This window comes from Heloderma suspectum, chromosome 5 (genome assembly GCF_057233095.1).
Source record: "Heloderma suspectum isolate Gila_16-S chromosome 5, 16-S_ref, whole genome shotgun sequence".
NCBI lineage: Eukaryota > Metazoa > Chordata > Lepidosauria > Squamata > Helodermatidae > Heloderma > Heloderma suspectum.
The window spans coordinates 144,669,272-144,688,668 of NC_139462.1; the positions used below are offsets into that span (position 1 = coordinate 144,669,272).

The 19,397-nt window shown below is 41.4% G+C and overlaps 1 protein-coding gene across 3 annotated transcripts in view; it reads right to left on the bottom strand.

Annotated features, from left to right (window-relative positions):
- Positions 1 to 11,964: 11,964 nt before the first annotated feature.
- Positions 11,965 to 19,397, bottom strand: part of ADCY1 (adenylate cyclase 1) — a 221,259-nt gene continuing 213,826 nt past the window's right edge. For 2 of the 3 annotated variants that reach the window (XM_084857746.1, XM_084857743.1), the window contains one exon: positions 11,965 to 18,588. In XM_084857746.1, coding sequence (XP_084713872.1) covers positions 18,250 to 18,588 — 339 coding nt within the window. In that variant the 3' untranslated portion in view covers positions 11,965 to 18,249. The remainder of the gene's footprint in view (positions 18,589 to 19,397) is intronic. The other variant, XM_084857742.1, reaches the window with a different exon arrangement.

Consider the following 19,397-nt stretch of genomic DNA (forward strand, 5'->3'; position numbering starts at 1 on the left):
AAATTACCGCTTTAGTCCAGGTGTCTGGAGGCAGTCTGGACACAGATGAGGGCAACCTCACACATAATCCAGACAAGAGAAGATGGAGATAATGGGGGTAGGGCTGTTTGTTCCAGGCAGAGGTGTTCAACCGATTCTGGATGGGGCGGTACTTCCCCTGGAAGGCTCAGTTCACAGCTTAAAGGTCCTCATGGACTCAACATTATCTGGGGGAAAGGGAACACAGGTGGCAGCGGTGACTCAGAATGATCTTGATCAGCTTACGCTGATTCACCAGCTTCAGCCCTAGCTGGACATGACAGATCTTGATTCAGCTCCTCCTCATGCCCTGGTTAGATAGGGCTGCTTTTGAAGATGGCCCAGAAGCTTTAGCTGGTGCAGAATGCAACAGTCTGGATGCTGATTGGGCTAAATGCTTGGACCATATTACACTGGATGATGGGCATGAGAGGGCCATTCCAGTGGTTGCCCCACATTTATGAAACTTATTCCTTAGAAGATATAATCACCCCCTCCCTGTTGTCGTTTTAGGAAGGACCTAAAAACATTTGTATTTTAGACTGCTTTTAGTTGAGATGGTAGATTTCATTACATTAGTGGCCCTGTTTTAGATCTTAGCTCCCTGAAATAGAATGCAATATGAAATGGCCCAATTTTGTTTCTCTGCTCATCATTTTGTTATGAGCAGATTGTGGCTTCTCTGCCTGCCCGTGTGTGTGCTGCACATGAGCCCATCGTTTGCATAATTACCTGTGCTGCAGAGCGGATTAATGTGTGGACTTCCAGTTGGGGTTGTAGGGTGGGTATGAAGCCCATGTGCTGGGTTTGGACAATACTCTGACCCATGCTGCAGAGCGCGTAATTATGCAAAGAGAGGTGCATGTGCAGTGGTGGGAGGAGAAACCACGATGGCTTCTTTCCCCCCCGTGATTGTCCCCCCCCTTTGTCTAGGTAAGTTGTGGGGATTCAAATTCAATCACAAAAACGGGCACCCTGTTAAATCAGCAAGTTGGTTTGAGGTGAGGTTTGCTTGGTTCACAGGTGCATGATGCATATGCATATGTGAACCAAGCATTTTTTAGGGCACTAACATGGCAACACCTGTATAAAAATGGGCTGGTTCACAGGATCGTGGCTGGGGAAATGAGCCACAGTGGTTTATTTCCCCCACTGCACAGGCTGGTCACATACCTGAAGGATAGTTACCCTTGGCAGCATGTCTTGTCCTATCATGCAAAGCTGGCCAGGGTGGCTTGTGGATAATAAGCCACCCTGACTGGGTTTGCATGACATGACAAGACCTTGGGACCACAATTCCTGATGGAGTGCCTCTCCTGACACAAAACTTCCTGTACACTGTGCTCAACATCTACGGTTCTCCTCTGGCTGCCTACTCTGATGAAAGCTCGGAAGATAGCAACATGGGAGAGGGCCTTCTCGGTGGTGGCCCTCCAATTATGGAATGATCTCCCCGATGAGGCCTGCCTGGTGCCAACATTGTTATCTTTTCAGTGCCAGGTTAATACTTTTCTCCCAGGCATTTGGGAACATATGCTGAGTTTTAATCGATCCTGGATTGTCTTATGGTTATGGTTGATTGCTTGAGATTGCTTGCTTGAAGTTGTTTTAGATATACGTTGTCTTGTGTATATTGTCTGTTCATGTTTTTTTTTGGTATGTAAATAGCTTTTAACCTCTGTATGCTATATTTTTTATGCTTTTAATCTTTGTAAACCACCCAGAGAGCTTCGGCTATTGGGAGGTATAGAAATGTAATAAAAAATAGTAATATAAGACATGCTGCTGAGGGTATTTATGCTAATCCTGTGGTATGCAACCAGCATGCACAGTTTGGTTAATCAACTGCCATGGCTTATTAACCACCCTGTGATCATGCGAACCAGGTCAGTGAAAGACAGCTTCATCTGACCAGTTGGAGATTTGAAGTATAGTAAGAATTCAGTGAAATTTCAGAACATTTCTAAAGTACTAAATACAATTTTTCACCTTCCATTGAAGTCAATACAAAAACTACCAAGAATGGATGGGTTGTGTGAGCACAGAGCAACAGCCCAGAATGGACAAGAATGGCTAGATATAATACCAGAATGCTTTTCCAGGACCCAGGCCAAACAGGTTTAGCAACTACAGCTTTAATGAAACAAGCTTCAGTCTTATTTACTCAAGCAGATTGGTTCCTTTATTAATTAGATTCCAGAAATGATAATAGTGCAAACACTCAGTATAAAAGTTGCAGTAAGAAATTTACATTCACAAGTTTAACATTTCAGTCCATTCACTTCCCCCCCCCCCCAACATAAAAATAGGACAAATATTCAATTGCTCTTTTCAATTCAACAATCTTGAAAAGACTGGAAGATATTCTACAATATTCTATGTACATAAAAATAGACCCGTATTATTTATGCAAATTTCTCATTCCAAGTTACCCAGTATGTTAAATTATTGTAATACTGAAGATAATATATTGTACATTTCCTGTGGTAGTCCCTTTCTCAAAATCCAAACTAGATGTGACGTATAGTTACATGCATCTTTCCCTTGCCATTTTCCCTTCATGGGTAGAAAAGCAGCTGTGGGGGTGAAATTTTGAGTGGAAAAACTGCCATAGGGTAAAGGGTTAGAGAGCCTTTCTCTTGGTCTGTTCCTCCACTTAAACTCACAGCCTCCTGAGGATGCTTTGGATTTAAAAAAAGATGGGGAAAAGATAACATACAACTGTGTTCCATCTAGTTTGGACCTAAAGCTGGGAAAAAAAAGTTGTTCTAGCCATTAGGATATTTGCAACATAATGGACCAGATTCACAGCTCGTTGAAATCTTTCACTGTTCTTCTCATCCTTTAAAATTCAGAGGAATTTAGAGCATAGGGTCTGACGAAGAACCCCTACCTGTAGCTCGAAGTGATACATTCCAGGAAAGCTTTGCTGCTTGGTTTTGCCAACTGTATAAACTGGCTCTTAACTATATGGTTACTGTTTCCCATATGGTGACATTCCTCACTGCTTCAGCAACATTCCCAGCGGCCCTGGGAACGTTGGCTGGCCATAGAAAGGTGGGATATAAATTTCAGAAATAAAAATCAACATTTGAAATGGGGAGGCCTCCTGAAGGGAAGAATGGTGCAAGGATTTCCCTTGAGTGTTAGACCTCTGATGGTGCTTGTGCAGAAAGTGACCAACTGTCCCTCCCATATGGTCTCCCTATTCCAAATGTTACTGCAGTGGCATAGCGCATGACCAAATGGAAGCAGCAAGCACACCACTATGCTAGCAGAAGGATCCCTTAGTAGGAAGAATGAGAGTGGTTCTCAGACCGTTTTTCCCACTTGAAAATTGCCCAGCATTTTGGCAAACTACGTAATATTGTTTTAGAAATCAAAGCACATACGTAACTCATAGCTGAACATCTTTTTTTCTTCAGTGCCAGGATCATTGTCAAAATCAGCACTGTATTATGAAAATCTTGGGCTCTAGGCCAAGGCCCTGTTTGATAGTCCAGCCCTGATCAAAACAGCCCCAATCACCATTGTCAGAAAAAAGTGACAGACCATGCACAGGCATTCTCCACCGATCTGCAGACCACCTGAATGGAGCTTGCAGACTGCAACAATGTAACATAGTAAGGCATACACAATTTATTTTTAAAAGTTCCATTTATCTCCCCTAAAGATACATTTAAATAGAAGTTGAAAGTATATTTGATTTGCCACTGAAAATAGGGTCATAGTGTGTTTGAGGGAGAGGAGAGGTAAAGAGCCTCAAACTGCCACCCTAAACAGATTGGCTGTGATTCAGTGGACCCACCTTTTTCTCCCTCAATGTCAATATCTAACCTATTCTTTTGGTTGACTGTTTATGAGGATTCAGATGCTAGAGGGAGTAAAGAAAGCCTTTTCCATGATGTTGGATTTAGGATGGAATCCTTCATGCTAGGGATGTCTGTATTTGTTAAATCTGTTCCATCTGTGTTTCACAGATAGTTGGACATCTTTTGTTCTGTCATCCACTTATTGATGGAATCAGGGACTTTATTTTTAGGGATGTACAAAATTTTTGTTCCACTTGCACTAATGTGCGTTAACATTAGTACACATTAGCACAGATCCCCCAAGTTAAAAAAAAAAAAATGGTCTGCAGGGCTGCGGAATCCACATAACTTGGGAAAGGCCAGTCCACTGCAGAGTTTGCAGGTCGGATTCATAGAAATCTGAATGTGAATCCATTACATAGTTTTTTGACATCCCTACTTCTCACAATGACCTCTTCCATGCTTCTCTTAGCTCTCATGCTGATGCAGTCCTTCCCCTTCCCCTGCTCTAGCTGGGCTTCTCCCCCTCTCTCCCTACTATCGGGTTCCTCAGCCAGCATTGTACCTTTGCTTTCTCTCCCCAGACATGGGCTCCTGCCACCCAGGAGGATTGCCCACCCTGGACAAACACATGCAGAAGTCTCAGTCACACCGAGATTCCAAACAGACATTAAAGTCTGTTTTAACTCATTGCGGATTACTATTTTGCAATGAAAATCGCAGGCACAGCCCCCCCCATCTGGATTGGGGCCACTGTGTGTGGGTGTGTGTGAGTGAAGGGTTAAAGCCTTCCCACCCCCACACTACGGTTCTGATCCAGATTGGGGCCTGTGTCTACCATAGAGTAAAAATTAGAAACATAGCTGCTGTCTGTTCCAGCCCTCAGAGTTGAAGCTTCAGTCTGAATTAAAGTGCTTAATGGATTTATCTGTCAATTTATCAGAATCTCCTGTTCATAGCATCTGTCTCCACACATGCCTGTGTATATATTAAGATATTCATTGGAGGCTCTCCTCCAATTTCCCCTCCCATCTGAGGTATAGTGGGTAGTTTACCAAGCAGCCTTCTCAGTGGTGGCACCCGATTGTGGAATACTCTCCCCAGAGAATCTCACTTTTTGCTGACTTTTATGTCTTTTTGGTGCCAGGCAAAGGTCAGTAATTTTCTCAGGCCATTTAATATAATTTGTTTTATCTTGGCTCAGTTTGTTATGCCTTTATGCAGCTCTCACTGGCCTTCTTTAGTATATTTTTCTAGGTTTTAATCTGTTTCATTGTATTTTAAGTTTTTGTAAGCCTCCCTGGGATTTCACAGGAGGATGGGCTATAAATCCCTCTAATAAAGATTTCACTGCAGCTGCTATGTCTCCCCCCCCCCCCAGTTTCTAGGTCTTTCGAGAATGAGCACTGCATTGGCTCAGGAGCTCCGAAATTAGTCTTGAATCCTCCAACTATTGACATGAATACTCAACTTTAGGTCTACTTTTTCATTTTTGGGGAAAACAAGTCTCATATTCTTTATCACAGCTTTTTACCATCATTTGATGTATTTATTCCCTTCTATGTGCTTTTTCGGATACTTTTGTTTCCCTCTCACATCCTTTCCTGCTTTTGTGCCATCAGCTTACTTCATTATACCCATTTTGACTCTCCATTCCCAGTCTAGGATCCCTTATGTTTGAAATCAGTTGTAAGGCACTGAGACATGCAAGTAGGATGCATTCAACTCTGCCACAAATAACCATCATGCAGCAGCTGATTATCCTGCAATTGTGGATCATCTGGCATCACATTTTCAATATGCTCATGGCCCAGAGTCCTACAAGTGGTGTAAGCCTAGTGCTTCACTCTGTGAAAACATTTAAGCTCCAAGACACCCCTGAAAAGTACATGTGACTCCTGTATGCCACATAGGATTTAAAAATGAAAATGACAATTACAGCCCTGTCCAGTACATGCCTACTTAGAAGTAAACTCCACTGTGTTCAATGGAGTTTACTCTCCCAGGTGAGTTTGCATAGGCTGCAGCTTTAGGTCATCTTTCTTTCCCTGCTCTATTGCCATTTTCTTTGAATTAAAAAAACTATTTAGGAAGGGAAGTTAAAGAAGACTGTTGCTCTGGAGAAGGATAACAGGGATGAGGGGGGAAAGACAGAAAAGTCCATCAGAGATGGAGACGATGCATGAAAAAAAATACAAAGTGAGAAAAGTTAACTGTTGTCAGAACACAAAAAGTGGTAATGCTAGATTAGGGACATTAAGAATAGCTTGGGAAAGCATTTAATTACTGCACTGAAGCAACTGTTGTTAACAGGCTGATAAATTTTGATGGCCCCTGGCATGTGTGATCTTATTTATAAAAGGGAAAAAAGTTAATGGGTTAAATAACCATGCTGTGAGGCAACAGTGTTGGCTAAAATTTCAGGCTTCCATTATTACAGAATACACTATCTGGCTGCACAAGCCCCAGGGACTTATTCAAGCTTTCCATCGGAATTCTGTTCTGGTCACATTATATTACTGATATCCTAATGCATTTGCTCTTCTATACTAGAGTGACTGAAACATTAGGATATTGCAGTTTTAATAAATCATACACTTTGCTTTTTCTTCTTGCATTTTTAATGAAACAAGTACGAATAAAGTTATGTAGTAAAGCTTGACATCTGGGGATATAACAGAAACATTATCAGCATTTATATAATACTTCTGAGTGTTCAAAACCCTCCTGGCAAGAAATTTGATTAAAAACGCTGGACATCAAAACCTAGTTGGTCAGGAAAGCACATTCTGCCTCCATTACATTGGTGTACATCACAGGTGAGCAACTGTGGCCCTCCAGATGTTTTGGCCTACAGCACCCATCAGCCCTAGCCAGCTTAGGCAATGGTGAGGGATTATGGGAGTTGTAGTCCAAAACACTAGAGAGCCATGAGTTGCTCACCTCTGGTATATATGGATTCAGAAAGGACCTCAAAGTGTGATGCAGAAGAGCAATCAATGGGGATGTTGTTACTGATTTAGCTTGAAATAATACAGCCTAGACCTAAGACATGCCTACTTGGAAGTAAGTCCTACTGAGATCAGTGGAACTTACATTCTAGGAAGCATGATTGAGATTGTAGCTTTGAGGTTTATTTTGAAAATTTCAGAAAATGAAAGAAAAGGCAAAATGACAAATCTGGTATTAGTTTTTTAAAAACCCACAGTTCAGTTTAGGATTTTATTTTCGGAACCACCAGTTTGTTTTTGGAACCATATGAATCAAAGAAATAAGGCCATTGAATAAAAAATATATTCAGCAATATATAACACATGAAAACCATCTCTTTGTATACTGTTTATCTCAGATACAACAACTAATAGCAGTTATTACCACATGAAAATACAATATGGGTAACTTTATTGGACCAAATTCTCCCCCCCCAACACACACATCTTTTTTCAATGCAGTTCTGCCCACTTACAGTCTGATGATATTGACACCTCGGTCTTCCTACCTTGAGGTCTCTCCTTCAGTATATATAAATGCTTTTTTGAGTAAACTATTTCACCTTTTCATGGGTGGGAAAGACTAGTAACTCAATGGCAGAGCACACGCTTCGCATGCATAAGTTTCCAGGCCCACCTCCCCTGGCATCTTCGGTTAATCTCAGCAGGTTGCAGGGCTGGGAAAGACCTGAGACTGCTGCCAGGCCGACGAGACAATACTAGGCCAAATGAACCAACCATTGGTCTGACTTAGTATGAGGCAGCCTCATACGTTCATGCGCAAGGACTCAGGTGGCAGGACTGGGAAAGCCTTAGGCTCAAGACCTCGGAGAATGGCTGCCAGTCAGAGTATTTGGGCTAGGTTAGGGTCTGACTCAGTCGAAGGCAGCTTCATATATTCACGTCCACAGGGGCAATTTTGTGCTCTTGCATTTTGGGATTTATGGAGTCATCCCCTTCCCAAAATCAAACATTTACTTATGCTGTTAAGTCAAACAAGGTATTAAACAGTACCCAGTGAATTGGTAGACTTGGTTTTACGCCACTACTTATTTCCACTCATTTATATATATTTATATATATTACAGTATGTGGAGTTTAATTTATTGCTTCTAATGACCGAAGGTACTGTTATAAAGGTAGCATAGATGTTGAGAGCACATTTCATCTACCATATAATATGGACCTAGCAACATCGAGGTTGGCAGAACACGACAGATTAAAGTTTTCTTGTGGTGTTGCTTTGAACTTTTGATTTTGCTTTTTGCGGTATGCACATGCAACTAGTAGTGCCCTAACAACTTTGTGTCAAAGGTGATATGTCAAAAACATATAGAAAGAAACTTACTCTTTGAGGTGTGTGTGTGGGGGTGGGGGGTTACTGAAGTCAGGCATGTGTGGCATGCAGTAGATTGCAGAAGAGAAGCAAAAGGACATCCATTTCCAAAGGGTTTATAATCTTCATGCACGTGTAAAACCTCCGTTTACAAAAAATCATTAGCGTCTGTTAAAAGTGTGCCTTTTTGCAGTTTTTTATACAAGTGTACATGCAATAAACCTGTCATAGCTAAAAGTATTTACAAAATTTCATACAATACATCCTTTAAAGTAAATAATAATGCATGAAAGGCAATGTTTTAATACTGTACAAGATTAAAAATAAATAAGGCATTATAATACAGTTTTATCATAAATTAAAAAAAGTTGCTTGTCACTGAAATATAAAACTCTCACTTGAAAGAACATTATGGCTAAATAGTCCTCTGGTAAGGACTGGAAATGTAAAATAATTTGGAATACTAATGCTGGGTTAACATCTTAAGGCTGGTTCAGATGAGGCTCTGAGTGTATAGACAGAAGACGCAGTGGTAAGTGGAATTGCTTGTGCCTTGACTAAACAGAGTGTGCTTCTCTTGCCTCTAGGTCACAGGATGTCCATTTCTATATTGGGCAGTATCCAGTGTAGATGCTCCACCTCTGCTGGTTCCATTGTACTCACAGGAGTGACCATTAGAGCAATGGAGCTTTCGCACTTTTAAAAATAACCCTGGACACAAGCGGAAACACTCATTCCCAGATTGGGACAGGTCAGCAGAGCTCCCTTCTGCAAATGCCACTGACCTGCCTCATTCCAGAAACTAGTGTTTTCACTCATTTGGGGTTGTTTTTATAAGTGCAAAAGCCCCGTTGCATGAGTGGTTGCTTTTGTGAGCGCATGGGCACAATAGGATACTACCCACTGGACGTAGCATTTGCATAGGACTTACTTTCATGAAGTCCAATACAAGTAAGCCTGAAATGTGCAGCAGTTGTCACACACAAAATCTGGGAAACAACTGCATGGTTCAGGCCGGTCAAATCATATGAGTCTATGCCCGATGCAAATCAGGGAATTGAGACATCAGTATTTGGGGTCAGTTCAGGTTCATCACTAGTTTAACTGTTCAGTTCAGAATTAACTTTTCCTAAATTAATGACAGACACTTATGATTGCAGTGTTTAATTCTGATAAACTGAATATTCTTTATATTCTTCTTTTCATTTTACTACATATAAAAGAATCCAGAAACATTTGTAGGCCTTCTTTTGATCAAGTACCTCTTCTCACACTCAAAATCATCTTAAATGTACAAGAGATTTGGGGTTGAAAGAACAGTGATACAGTTCATTATTTGGAATATAAGTGTTTAGAAATCCCAATAGTCCATACATAGCTTTTTTTTGTTTTCTGTTTATCCTCCTCTGAGAAAACAATTCTGTATTTGGGTTAAAGAAAATGCAGTAATATAGCCAATCCTAGAATCCTCTCTCCTGCTCCCCTCTCTCTCTTCCATGATTTTTACAGACATATACTTTCTTTTCCCCTTCATGGATCACTGCCTTGTTGTGGCGAAGGGGCTTGCGTAACTCAGTGAAGCCATAAGCTATGCCGTGCAGGGCCACCTAAGACGGACAGGTCATGGCGGAGAGTTCTGACAAAATGTGGTCCACTGGAGAAGTAAATGGCAACCCACTCCAGGATTCTTGCCAAGAAAACTCCATGGAACATATCACAAGGCTAAAAGATATGACACCGGAAGATGAGCCCCTCAGGTCGGAAGATGTCCAATATACTACTGGGGAAGAGCAGAGGGAATTTCCAAGTAGTGCCAGAAAGAGTGAAGCGGCTGGGCCAAAGCCGAAAGGTCACTCAGCTGTGGATGTGTCTGGTGGTGAAAAGAAAGTCCGATGCTGTAAAGAACCATATTGTTTAGGAACCTGGAATGTCAGATCAATGAATCAAGGTAAGCTGGAGGTGGTGAAACATGAGATGGCAAGATTGAACATCGACATCTTGGGAATCAGCGAACTAAAATGGACAGGCATGGGCGAAATGGACAGGTGACCATCATATCTACTACTGTGGGCAAGAATCCCTTAGAAGAAATGGATTAGCACTCATAGACAACAAAAGGGTGGCAAAAGCAGTACTGAGGTACAATCTCAAAAACAATAGAATGATCTCAGTACGAATCCAAGGCAAACCATTCAACATCACAGTAATTCAAGTCTATGCCCCAACCACTGAGGCCGAAGAAGCTGAGGTTGATCGGTTCTATGAAGACCTACAACACCTTCTAGAACTAACACCAAAAAAAGATGTCCCCTTCATCATAGGGGATTAGAATGCTAAAGTAGGAAGCCAAGAAATCACCGGGATAACAGGCAAGCATGGCCTTGGTGCACAAAATGAAGCAGGACAAAGGCTAATAGAGTTTTGCCAAGATAACACTCTGATCATAGCAAACACTCTTTTCCAACAGCACAAGAGGCGACTGTACACATGGACATCACCAGATGGTCAATATCGAAATCAGATTGATTATGTACTTTGCAGCCAAAGATGGAGAAGCTCTATACAGTCAGTCAAAACAAGACCTGGAGCTGACTGTGGCTCAGATCATGAGCTGCTTCTTGCAAAATTTCGGCTTAAATTGAAGAACGCAGGGAAAACCACTAAACCATTCAGGTATGACCTAAATAATATCCCTTATGGAGGTGAGGAATAGATTTCAGGGATTAGAACTGATAGACAGAGTGCCTGAGGAACTATGGACGGAGGTCCGTAACATTGTTCAGGAGGCAGCAACTCAATCCATCCCAAAGAAAAAGAAATGCAAGAAAGACAAGTGGCTGTCTGATGAGGCTTTACAAGTAGCTGAGGAAAGAAGGGAAGCGAAAAGCAAAGGAGAAAGGGGAAGATATATCCAGCTGAATGCAGAGTTCCAGAGAATAGCAAGGAGAGACAAGAAGGCCTTCTAAAATGAACAATGCAAAGGAATCGAGGAAAACAATAGAATGGGAAAGACTAGAGATCTTTTCAAGAAAATCGGAGATATCAAGGGAACGTTTTGTGCAAAGACGGCCATGATAAAGGGCAAAGAAGGCAGGGACCTAACAGAAGCAGATGAGATGAAGAAGAGGTGGAAAGAATACACAGAAGAACTATACAGGAAAGATCTGAATGTCCCTGATAGCCATGATAGTGTGGTCACTGAACTTGAGCCGGACATCCTAGAGAGTGAAACCAAGTGGGCCTTAGGAAGCATTACTAACAACAAAGCTAGCGGAGATGACAGTATTCCAGCTGAGCTATTTAAAATCCTAAAAGATGCTGCTGCTAAAGTGCTGCACTCAATATGCCAACAAATTTGGAACACTCAACAGTGGCCACAAGACTGGAAAAGGTCAGTTTACATTCCAATTCCAAAGAAGGGCAATGCCAAAGAGTGTTCAAACTACCATACAGTTGCGCTCATTTCACATGCCAGCAAGGTGATGCTCAAAATCCTACAAGCTAGGATTCAGCAGTATGTGAACCGAGAACTACCGGAAGTATAAGCTGGGTTCCGAAGAGGCAAAGGAACTAGAGATCAAATCGCCAACATTCACTGGATCATGGAGAACGCAAGAGAATTCCAGAAAAACATCTATTTCTCCTTCATTGACTATGCTAAAGCCTTTGATTGTGTAAATCACAACAAACTCTGGCAAATTCTTTAAGAGATGGGAGTACCAGACCACCTTACCTGTCTTCTGAGAAACCTGTACGAGGGTCAAGAAGCAACAGTAAGAACCAGACATGGAACAACTGATTGGTTCCAAATTGGGAAAGGAGTATGACAAGGCTGCATATTGTCGCCCTGCTTATTTAACTTATATGCAGAGTACATCATGAGAAACGTCGGGTTGGATGAATCACAGGTTGGAATTAAGATTGCCAGGAGAATTATCAACAACCCCTGATACGCAGATGATACCACCCAAATGGCAGAAAGCAAAGAGGGTCTAAAGAGAAGTGGAGAGTGCAAAAGCTGGTTTGAAACTCAACATTAAAAAAACTTAAGATCATGGCATCTGGCCCCATCACTTCCTGGCATATAGAAGGGGAAGAAATGGAAGCAGTGACAGATTTCATTTTCTTGGGCTCCAAGATCATTGCAGACAGTGACTATAGCCATGAAATTAAAAGACGCTTGCTCCTTGGGAGGAAAGCTATGGCAAACCTAGACAGCATAGTAAGAAGCAGAGACATCACCTTGCCGACAAAGGTCCGCATAATCAAAGCTATGGTTTTCCCAGTAGTAATGTATGGCTGTGAGAGCTGGACTATAAGGAAGGCTGAGCGCCAAAGAATCGATGCTTTTGAACTGTGGTGCTGGAGAAGACTCTTACGAGTCCCCAGGACTGCAAGGAGGTCAAATCAGTCAATCCTAAAGGAAATCAACCCTGAGTGCTCCTTGGAAGGACAGATACTGAAGCTGAAGCTCAAATATTTTGGCCAGCTAATGCGAAGAGAAAACTCCCTGGAAAAGACCCTGATGATGCTGGGAAAGATTGAAGGCAAAAGCAGAAGGGGACAGCAGAGGATGAGATGGCTAGATAGCATCACCGATGCAATGAATATGAACTTGAGCACGCTCCGGGAGAGAGCGGAGGACAGGAAGGCCTGGCATGCTATGGTCCATGGGGTCACGAAGAGTCGGATATGACTTAACGACTGAACAACAACAACATAGTTTCTTTTGCCTTCCACTCCTCTAGGGTTGGAGGACAGGTCCTCTTACACCATCATCTAAAGAAACTTCTTGGTTTTGTGTTACTGATAATTTTGAACTGGTTACCATTTTTTTTTTTTTTTTGTGGTTAGGGGTCCAGTTCTAGTTTGGGTTCAAGGCAGCAGAAATTTCCTCTCCAAAACATTTTTGGGGGTTCAGGTTCAAGTTCAGTTTGATTCTGTGATGTGGACTTTGCATCTAATGTCTAGCCATCCATTGGGCATAGAGACAGCACAGGCACATCGAATGGAGGCAGAGTAAGTATGAGTGATCCCACTCCACCACACATGCATGCCATATCCTTAGAGCCTTGCCTGACTTGGCCGCTACGCTAAGTAGAATCGAGCAATTGAATGAGTGATAGTGATTTAGACTGGATTCTTAATCAGGGCCAATTCACATAAAGAGGATCCTCTTTATGTAGCGCTGGAATGAGTACGCTCACCCCCACCCCCGATATAAGTTTATTTGACATTATACCATTATACTGTTTGGTTATCCATACTTTGTGTTTATTTGTATTTGTTTTGGAAAATGCTATACATTTGTTGATATTTTGTTTAATTGTATGGTGGACATAATTTGGTTATATTAGTGTGCAATCCGATGCATGTTTAGACAGAAAAAAGTTCTAGCATTCCCTAGCTATGCTGGCTGGGGAATACTGGGTGTTGTAAGACTTTTTTCTGTCTAAACATGCATAGGGTTGCACCCTTAGTCTTTTAAGGTTTGTAATATATATCCCTTAATGGTTTACAATTAAGTTGCAATAGCCTATGGCTGGACTACAATAAAGAATGATTAGCATTGCAATCCTACACATGCCTACTTGAAGTAAAACCCACTGTGTTCAATTGGGCTTACTCCCTAGGAAATGTCTATAAGACTGTGGCCTTATACAAAATAATGTAATTAAGATACAAAATAATGTGTAACATGGGTGCTCAACATCTAGGTGCAATTTGATACACACAAATCAAGTCGCCATGTGGACTGGCCTGCATCTGGTCACACACAGTTTGGGGGAGGTAGGCATACCCACTCCTCCACTACATGCAGAGGATCCTTGAGTGGGCGAATGGGTGACCTGGCCCCTGAGACCACTGAAATGGCACACAGCATACATCAGTTTGTAGGATGCTGCTCTCTTGTTTTGTTTTTGCCTCATCAAGGCTGAAGTGGCCCGAAATCTGCTTTTAATGCATATTATCACAACTCAAATGTAATGAATATTTCTACCAATATCAGATTCAGCAGATTTTGGCACTCAGTGGATCCCAAACCTTCCTTTGTATGTCCAGCACTTAAATTATTTTAAAGAATGCTTTTCTGATGCAAATGTAGAAATGTTTGCAAATACTTAATACAACTCAACATCTGTTCAGAATCTCCAAGATAACGATACAAAATAATTTAAAGATGAAAAGTTACCTTAGGAACATTTTGCGATTAGTTCCCGCAAAAGTTCCCCCAAAGATTTCTGATATCTTCTCTGCTCCAACGGAGAGTGAAAGACTTTTAATTATTACTATTACCTTATTAAGAGAAAATTGTGCAAACTGATGTGAAATATTGTGCTTGCTCTTGACAGACTCCTCATAACAGCTTGCCAAAGACAGGGCTCCTTCAAGGTCAGCATTTTAAGACAACAGCTTACACATGACCCCATAATAAACAAAGGCAGCTATTCTACCATGATGAACTGTTTGATCTCCCTTAATCAAAATAGGACTCACATGCATGCACTGTAGGAGAGAACTGGGTCCATTGTGGAGCTATAGCAAATTCATTCTTAGTGCTTGATTTGGAAAAAGAAAATCAAACAAGCTAATCATTCAAATTAGAGATGAGCGAAAATGGGGGGGGGATTACTTTTGCAAATATTTCCATCTACCCCTATTCCCCTTTTCTATCAGATTAGCTTTGTGATGCTATCACTAAGGACAAATGAAGCCCTCATATTGCTCCCTCTTTGAATTGGAGGTAGTCCCCCAAACCTACGTTTTTGCACTGAAAATGTTTGCTCCCCGCAAATCCAGCACATCACTAATTTAAATCCTATCAGAGGTGTGCTATTGGCTCAATAAAGCCAAGACTACCTGACAAAAGACATTAATATCAACACTCTGGTAACAATCGCATACTCTAGAGGTCACTGTAGATCCAGTCCAATATTATCATAAGCCACTCTGAGGGCCTGTTTGTGCCAGCAATAGTAGCAGATAAATAAAATGCTGATCACAAGAACCCAGAAAGGGCACAATCCATCCACTGGGAAGTTCTGGAAAAGCCTTAATGAAATGAACGGGAGCCAAGTAAGAACACAATAGAATAGTGCGGGCCCCTAGCTGGCAGAGTCCAAGTCTGTTTGGTTTCACCAATTATTGAACCAAGCTTTCCAATATCTTCTAGCAACTTCAGGTAGGTAGAACTCTAAGGGTAGAACTCTAAGGGTTGGATCTAGATTTAGTCATACGTAGTGTAGGCCAACTGTTATGGGACTTGTTAGTCATTACTAACTTAAGTCCCATTGATTTCAATGGTTTTACTTTAAGTATGACTAAATCTAGATCCGACCCTAGTGGTTTAAGCAGATTATTTATTCTCTCTCTCTCTCTCTCTCTTTCTCCTGTGAATGCAATAGCAAAGATGCTACCAAAAGTAATATTTTTTTAAACGTCAGTTAACAATGACACTCACATCAACACATTCATCTTTCTCACATTCATTCTTTTTTTTTAACCAAAGGTTCCTATATTTTATAAAATATAAAATATATTTTATATAACCTGCTCTTGAAATATGCAGAACTACAACAACAAACATTTATTCATTGTAAAAAAAGAAAAGCAGTAAGTAGTAGTTTGTGATCATATTTTAGAAGCATTGATGCTGACCAGGATTAAAAACATCATCAGCAAAAATCTGGACATTCAGCGTGCTGCTGTAAAGGTGTTGAGTGTCTCTAAACGTAACACTCAAGAGGTTTGCGCTTGGACTTCACTTTGTGAACACTAGGGCTAGATTACATATTTTGGCAGACACTCCTTTTCCACTGCAAAGTTTTCCACCATCATTAGGCAGACTGAGACAACTCTCTGAATCAGCAGATGCTAAGGGGCAGGGAATAGTGGCAAGGTGTTGAAAGACAGCGCAGTGTGCACACCATGCAGACTGCCCTGTAACCTCAAGCTAGCCTGCTGCCTTCAGGTGCGGTGGAATACGCTGTCACTTTGCCAGTGTTGAAGTAAAATTCAACTACCAGTCTGGTACACTGAATGGGGCGGGGGCCGCGGGGCGCCATTTTGTCCTTTGCTTCAGGTAGCAAAATGTCTTGGGCTAGCCTTGGGAGTTCTTGCTCACTCTTTTTCCTCCCTTGCCATGGTGAACATGCATCTGGGATCCTTATCTGAGGAACAGTGGTAGTAGAGATAAGGTATTGGGAAGAGGAAGGTTTCAGCGTGCATCCTCCTCCCCTGCTGCCCTGGCTTGCTGCCTGCTTCTCCTCTGAAAATCACTTTGCAGTAGTGAAGTGGTGGCCAGGTTTCCCAGATCTTGAGGCTCCTGCTAGTGTGATTACCATAGCAAACTTACTGAAGTAGGAGCACTGAAGAGGGCAAACCTCTGTTCTGAAATGAGAATAAGCCGTAAAGGAGAAAAATTGTGCTCTGCTGTAATTCCTATTCATATCAGAAGGGCTTGCAGTGGAGACAGTGGCTGCACACAAGGCCTTGAAATAAAATTCACAAATCAGAAAATGGGGAAAGTATGCTCACACTCACACACACAAAACACAGTTCTGGCTGGCTCATTTCTGGTTGCTTTATGAAATGCTAGCACACAAGAAGCATTTGATGCTACCAATAATCTCCATTTGAGACACTGGGATCACCACTGTGCAAATAGATGTGCTGATATCTTATTAATCCATCCTATCGAAATATGAGGTTAAAATTCTGAACTCAAATAAATAAACTTGGTTCAATGTTTGCCTATGAGAATCGTCAGATGGGCGGTGAGAGCAAACCTGGGTGCAGAAATTAAGTCCTGCAGAAGACTGGCATCAAAAAATATGGGTTGGGCCCCAAAGTTCCATTTCATGAATGGAATGAGCCTTTATTCACAGAAGTCTTTGTGAGCACTCTCCTATTCATGGTACAGAACCATGTGTGTGCGTGTGTATACACACACATGGCAAATGTACTATAATTCAGCTGCTTCTAATAAAAGTCTGTATAAATGGTTGGCCATTTGGCCTGTTGAAAAGGCATAACTCTCTACACTTTAATACTCTTTTGGCATGCACATACTTGCTAATTTAGCAGCATGTATCAGAGACAAATTAGTTTTACCCCACAGAAATCATCTGGAAACTCTACTCACACTAACCACCCCTTGCAGTATAGGAGCCCATTTCTCTCTGGCTCTGTGTAGCAGTTGGGATGCAAATCTTAGATGGCTAGAATTGCGTGTGAATGAGACTTCACTCATGATTCCAATTTATTAGATTAGATTGTGAGTTACCTCCAGTAAATCCATCTGTAGTCTGATCTCTGACTCATCACTATGCAGTTGGAAAACTTACGAAGATATGAAAATATAGTAAATTTTAAAAGCTACATCTTTTTACTTGAGGACTTGCTACCTCGTACATTAAAGCAAGTGCTGACAATTTCCCGTTTTTTCTTTTCCAAATGCTGCAGGAAGGACCCCATAATGCTTGCTATATCCTCAAATACATCCCATTTACCCTGTACCCTTCACTCAAACAGCACCTATAGGCATTTTGATGCAACCTTGCTGGATATGATACTAGGAACATTCTCTGTTTTTGTCACTGCAGGATGTAAATAAATAAAATTTCTATACATATAAACCTCTGTGGGATATATATCTCCACTGTATGTCAGAAATTAGAGAATGTCAACATTTCTAATGAATGTTGACAGTCACTAATGGAAGGATTGTCAAAATTCAATGGTGAACGTTGACAATATCTGACACACACACACACACACACATATATATGTATGTATGCAAATATTCAGTCATGTGCATGACCTTTTTTGTTACCTATTCACCCTTTAAAATTGCTGATAAAATATTTCTTATCTTCAGAAAATCAGTAGTAGACTCTTCCTAACAGAATTGCTAGCCCTTATTTGATCCATTCCACAAGTTCATATATGCGGTTCCCAAGTTCTCTTTGGTTGGGTTGTAGACATCCTGGTTGATAACAAATCCTGTAGCAATAAGCTTCCTGGTGAAAATTCAGGTGACCTCTGCTCTCCAAAGTCACTGCAAATGGCACAACCAATATTTTCATTGCTCTCATGCCTCCTTTATGGCTGGCACAGAAGGAAGATAATGGAGCGTCTGATTGGTATGGGCTGATGGCGCTTGAAGCGTTCCAGCTCCAGCATTTGCTGAAAGGCTGGGGGATGAGGACATAGATGGACAACTGGTGCCCAATTTGGTCTGAATGTTTGCTCGCCCATAAGGGTACATTTTCCTCTCTAAGTTTAAAGATCGTGTTTGTGAATTGTTTCCATTGGCCTTTCCTTCAAGAAAATAGGTCAACATTTCACCTTTGCCTTTGACACTGACTTTACCCCGACATACAAACTCATAATGGCACCTCTTCAGTATTCGCTGGACTTCTTCAGTAACCTGTGAATAAAACAAACCAGAATCACTGGTGATGTATTATATAGCTTAAATCATATGGTAAATCTCTCTCCCTCCCTCTCTCTCTCTCTCTCTCTCTCTTTCTGCCAGTTTCCAACCGCTGAACTAATGCATGGGGATTGGATGGAGGTACTTTTCTGTAGCTTTTGCCCAAACTATAGAAGTCCCTCCCAAGGGAGATTTGTGAAGTGCCTTCATAGTTAGCTTTTTAAACACCAGGCAAAATCAGTCTCAAGCCTTTGTTAATGCATTAGTTGTGGGAGTTTACACCTCTTCTTCCTCTGCTTCCAGTGTTATTTTTTAACCTCTGCTCTCTCTCTCTCTCTGTGTGTGTTTCACTGCTCCTGTTAGTTGTACTATAATGGTCAATTATTTTGTTTTTAATGGCTGTTTTTATTGGCATTATTGACTGCTTTAGATCTCACTTTTTGTGAGAAAAGTTGTATGTATTAAAAAAGAAATAAATAGCATAGCCAAGATGGGGCTATGCAAATGGAAGGGCTGGAGCTATGCAAAGAAAAGCTGCCTTGGTTCTCTATGCCTTCAGTCACCAGATGGAAGGAAACCTGTTTAGTTCCTTTCCATGTCCAGTCCTTTATTTTCTCCCATATAAGTGAATAGCTGTTATTCATTCCATGGGGAAAGGTAAAGTATTGCATTTGGGGATACTGTTGTAGTAAGGTCAAAAGCTGCCCTTTACCCAGGGGTGACTGGCATTACAGTTTGAGTGATAGGTTGAACATATTGGGGAAGCTATTCAGTACTTTTCTCAAGGATGACTATAAAGGTAA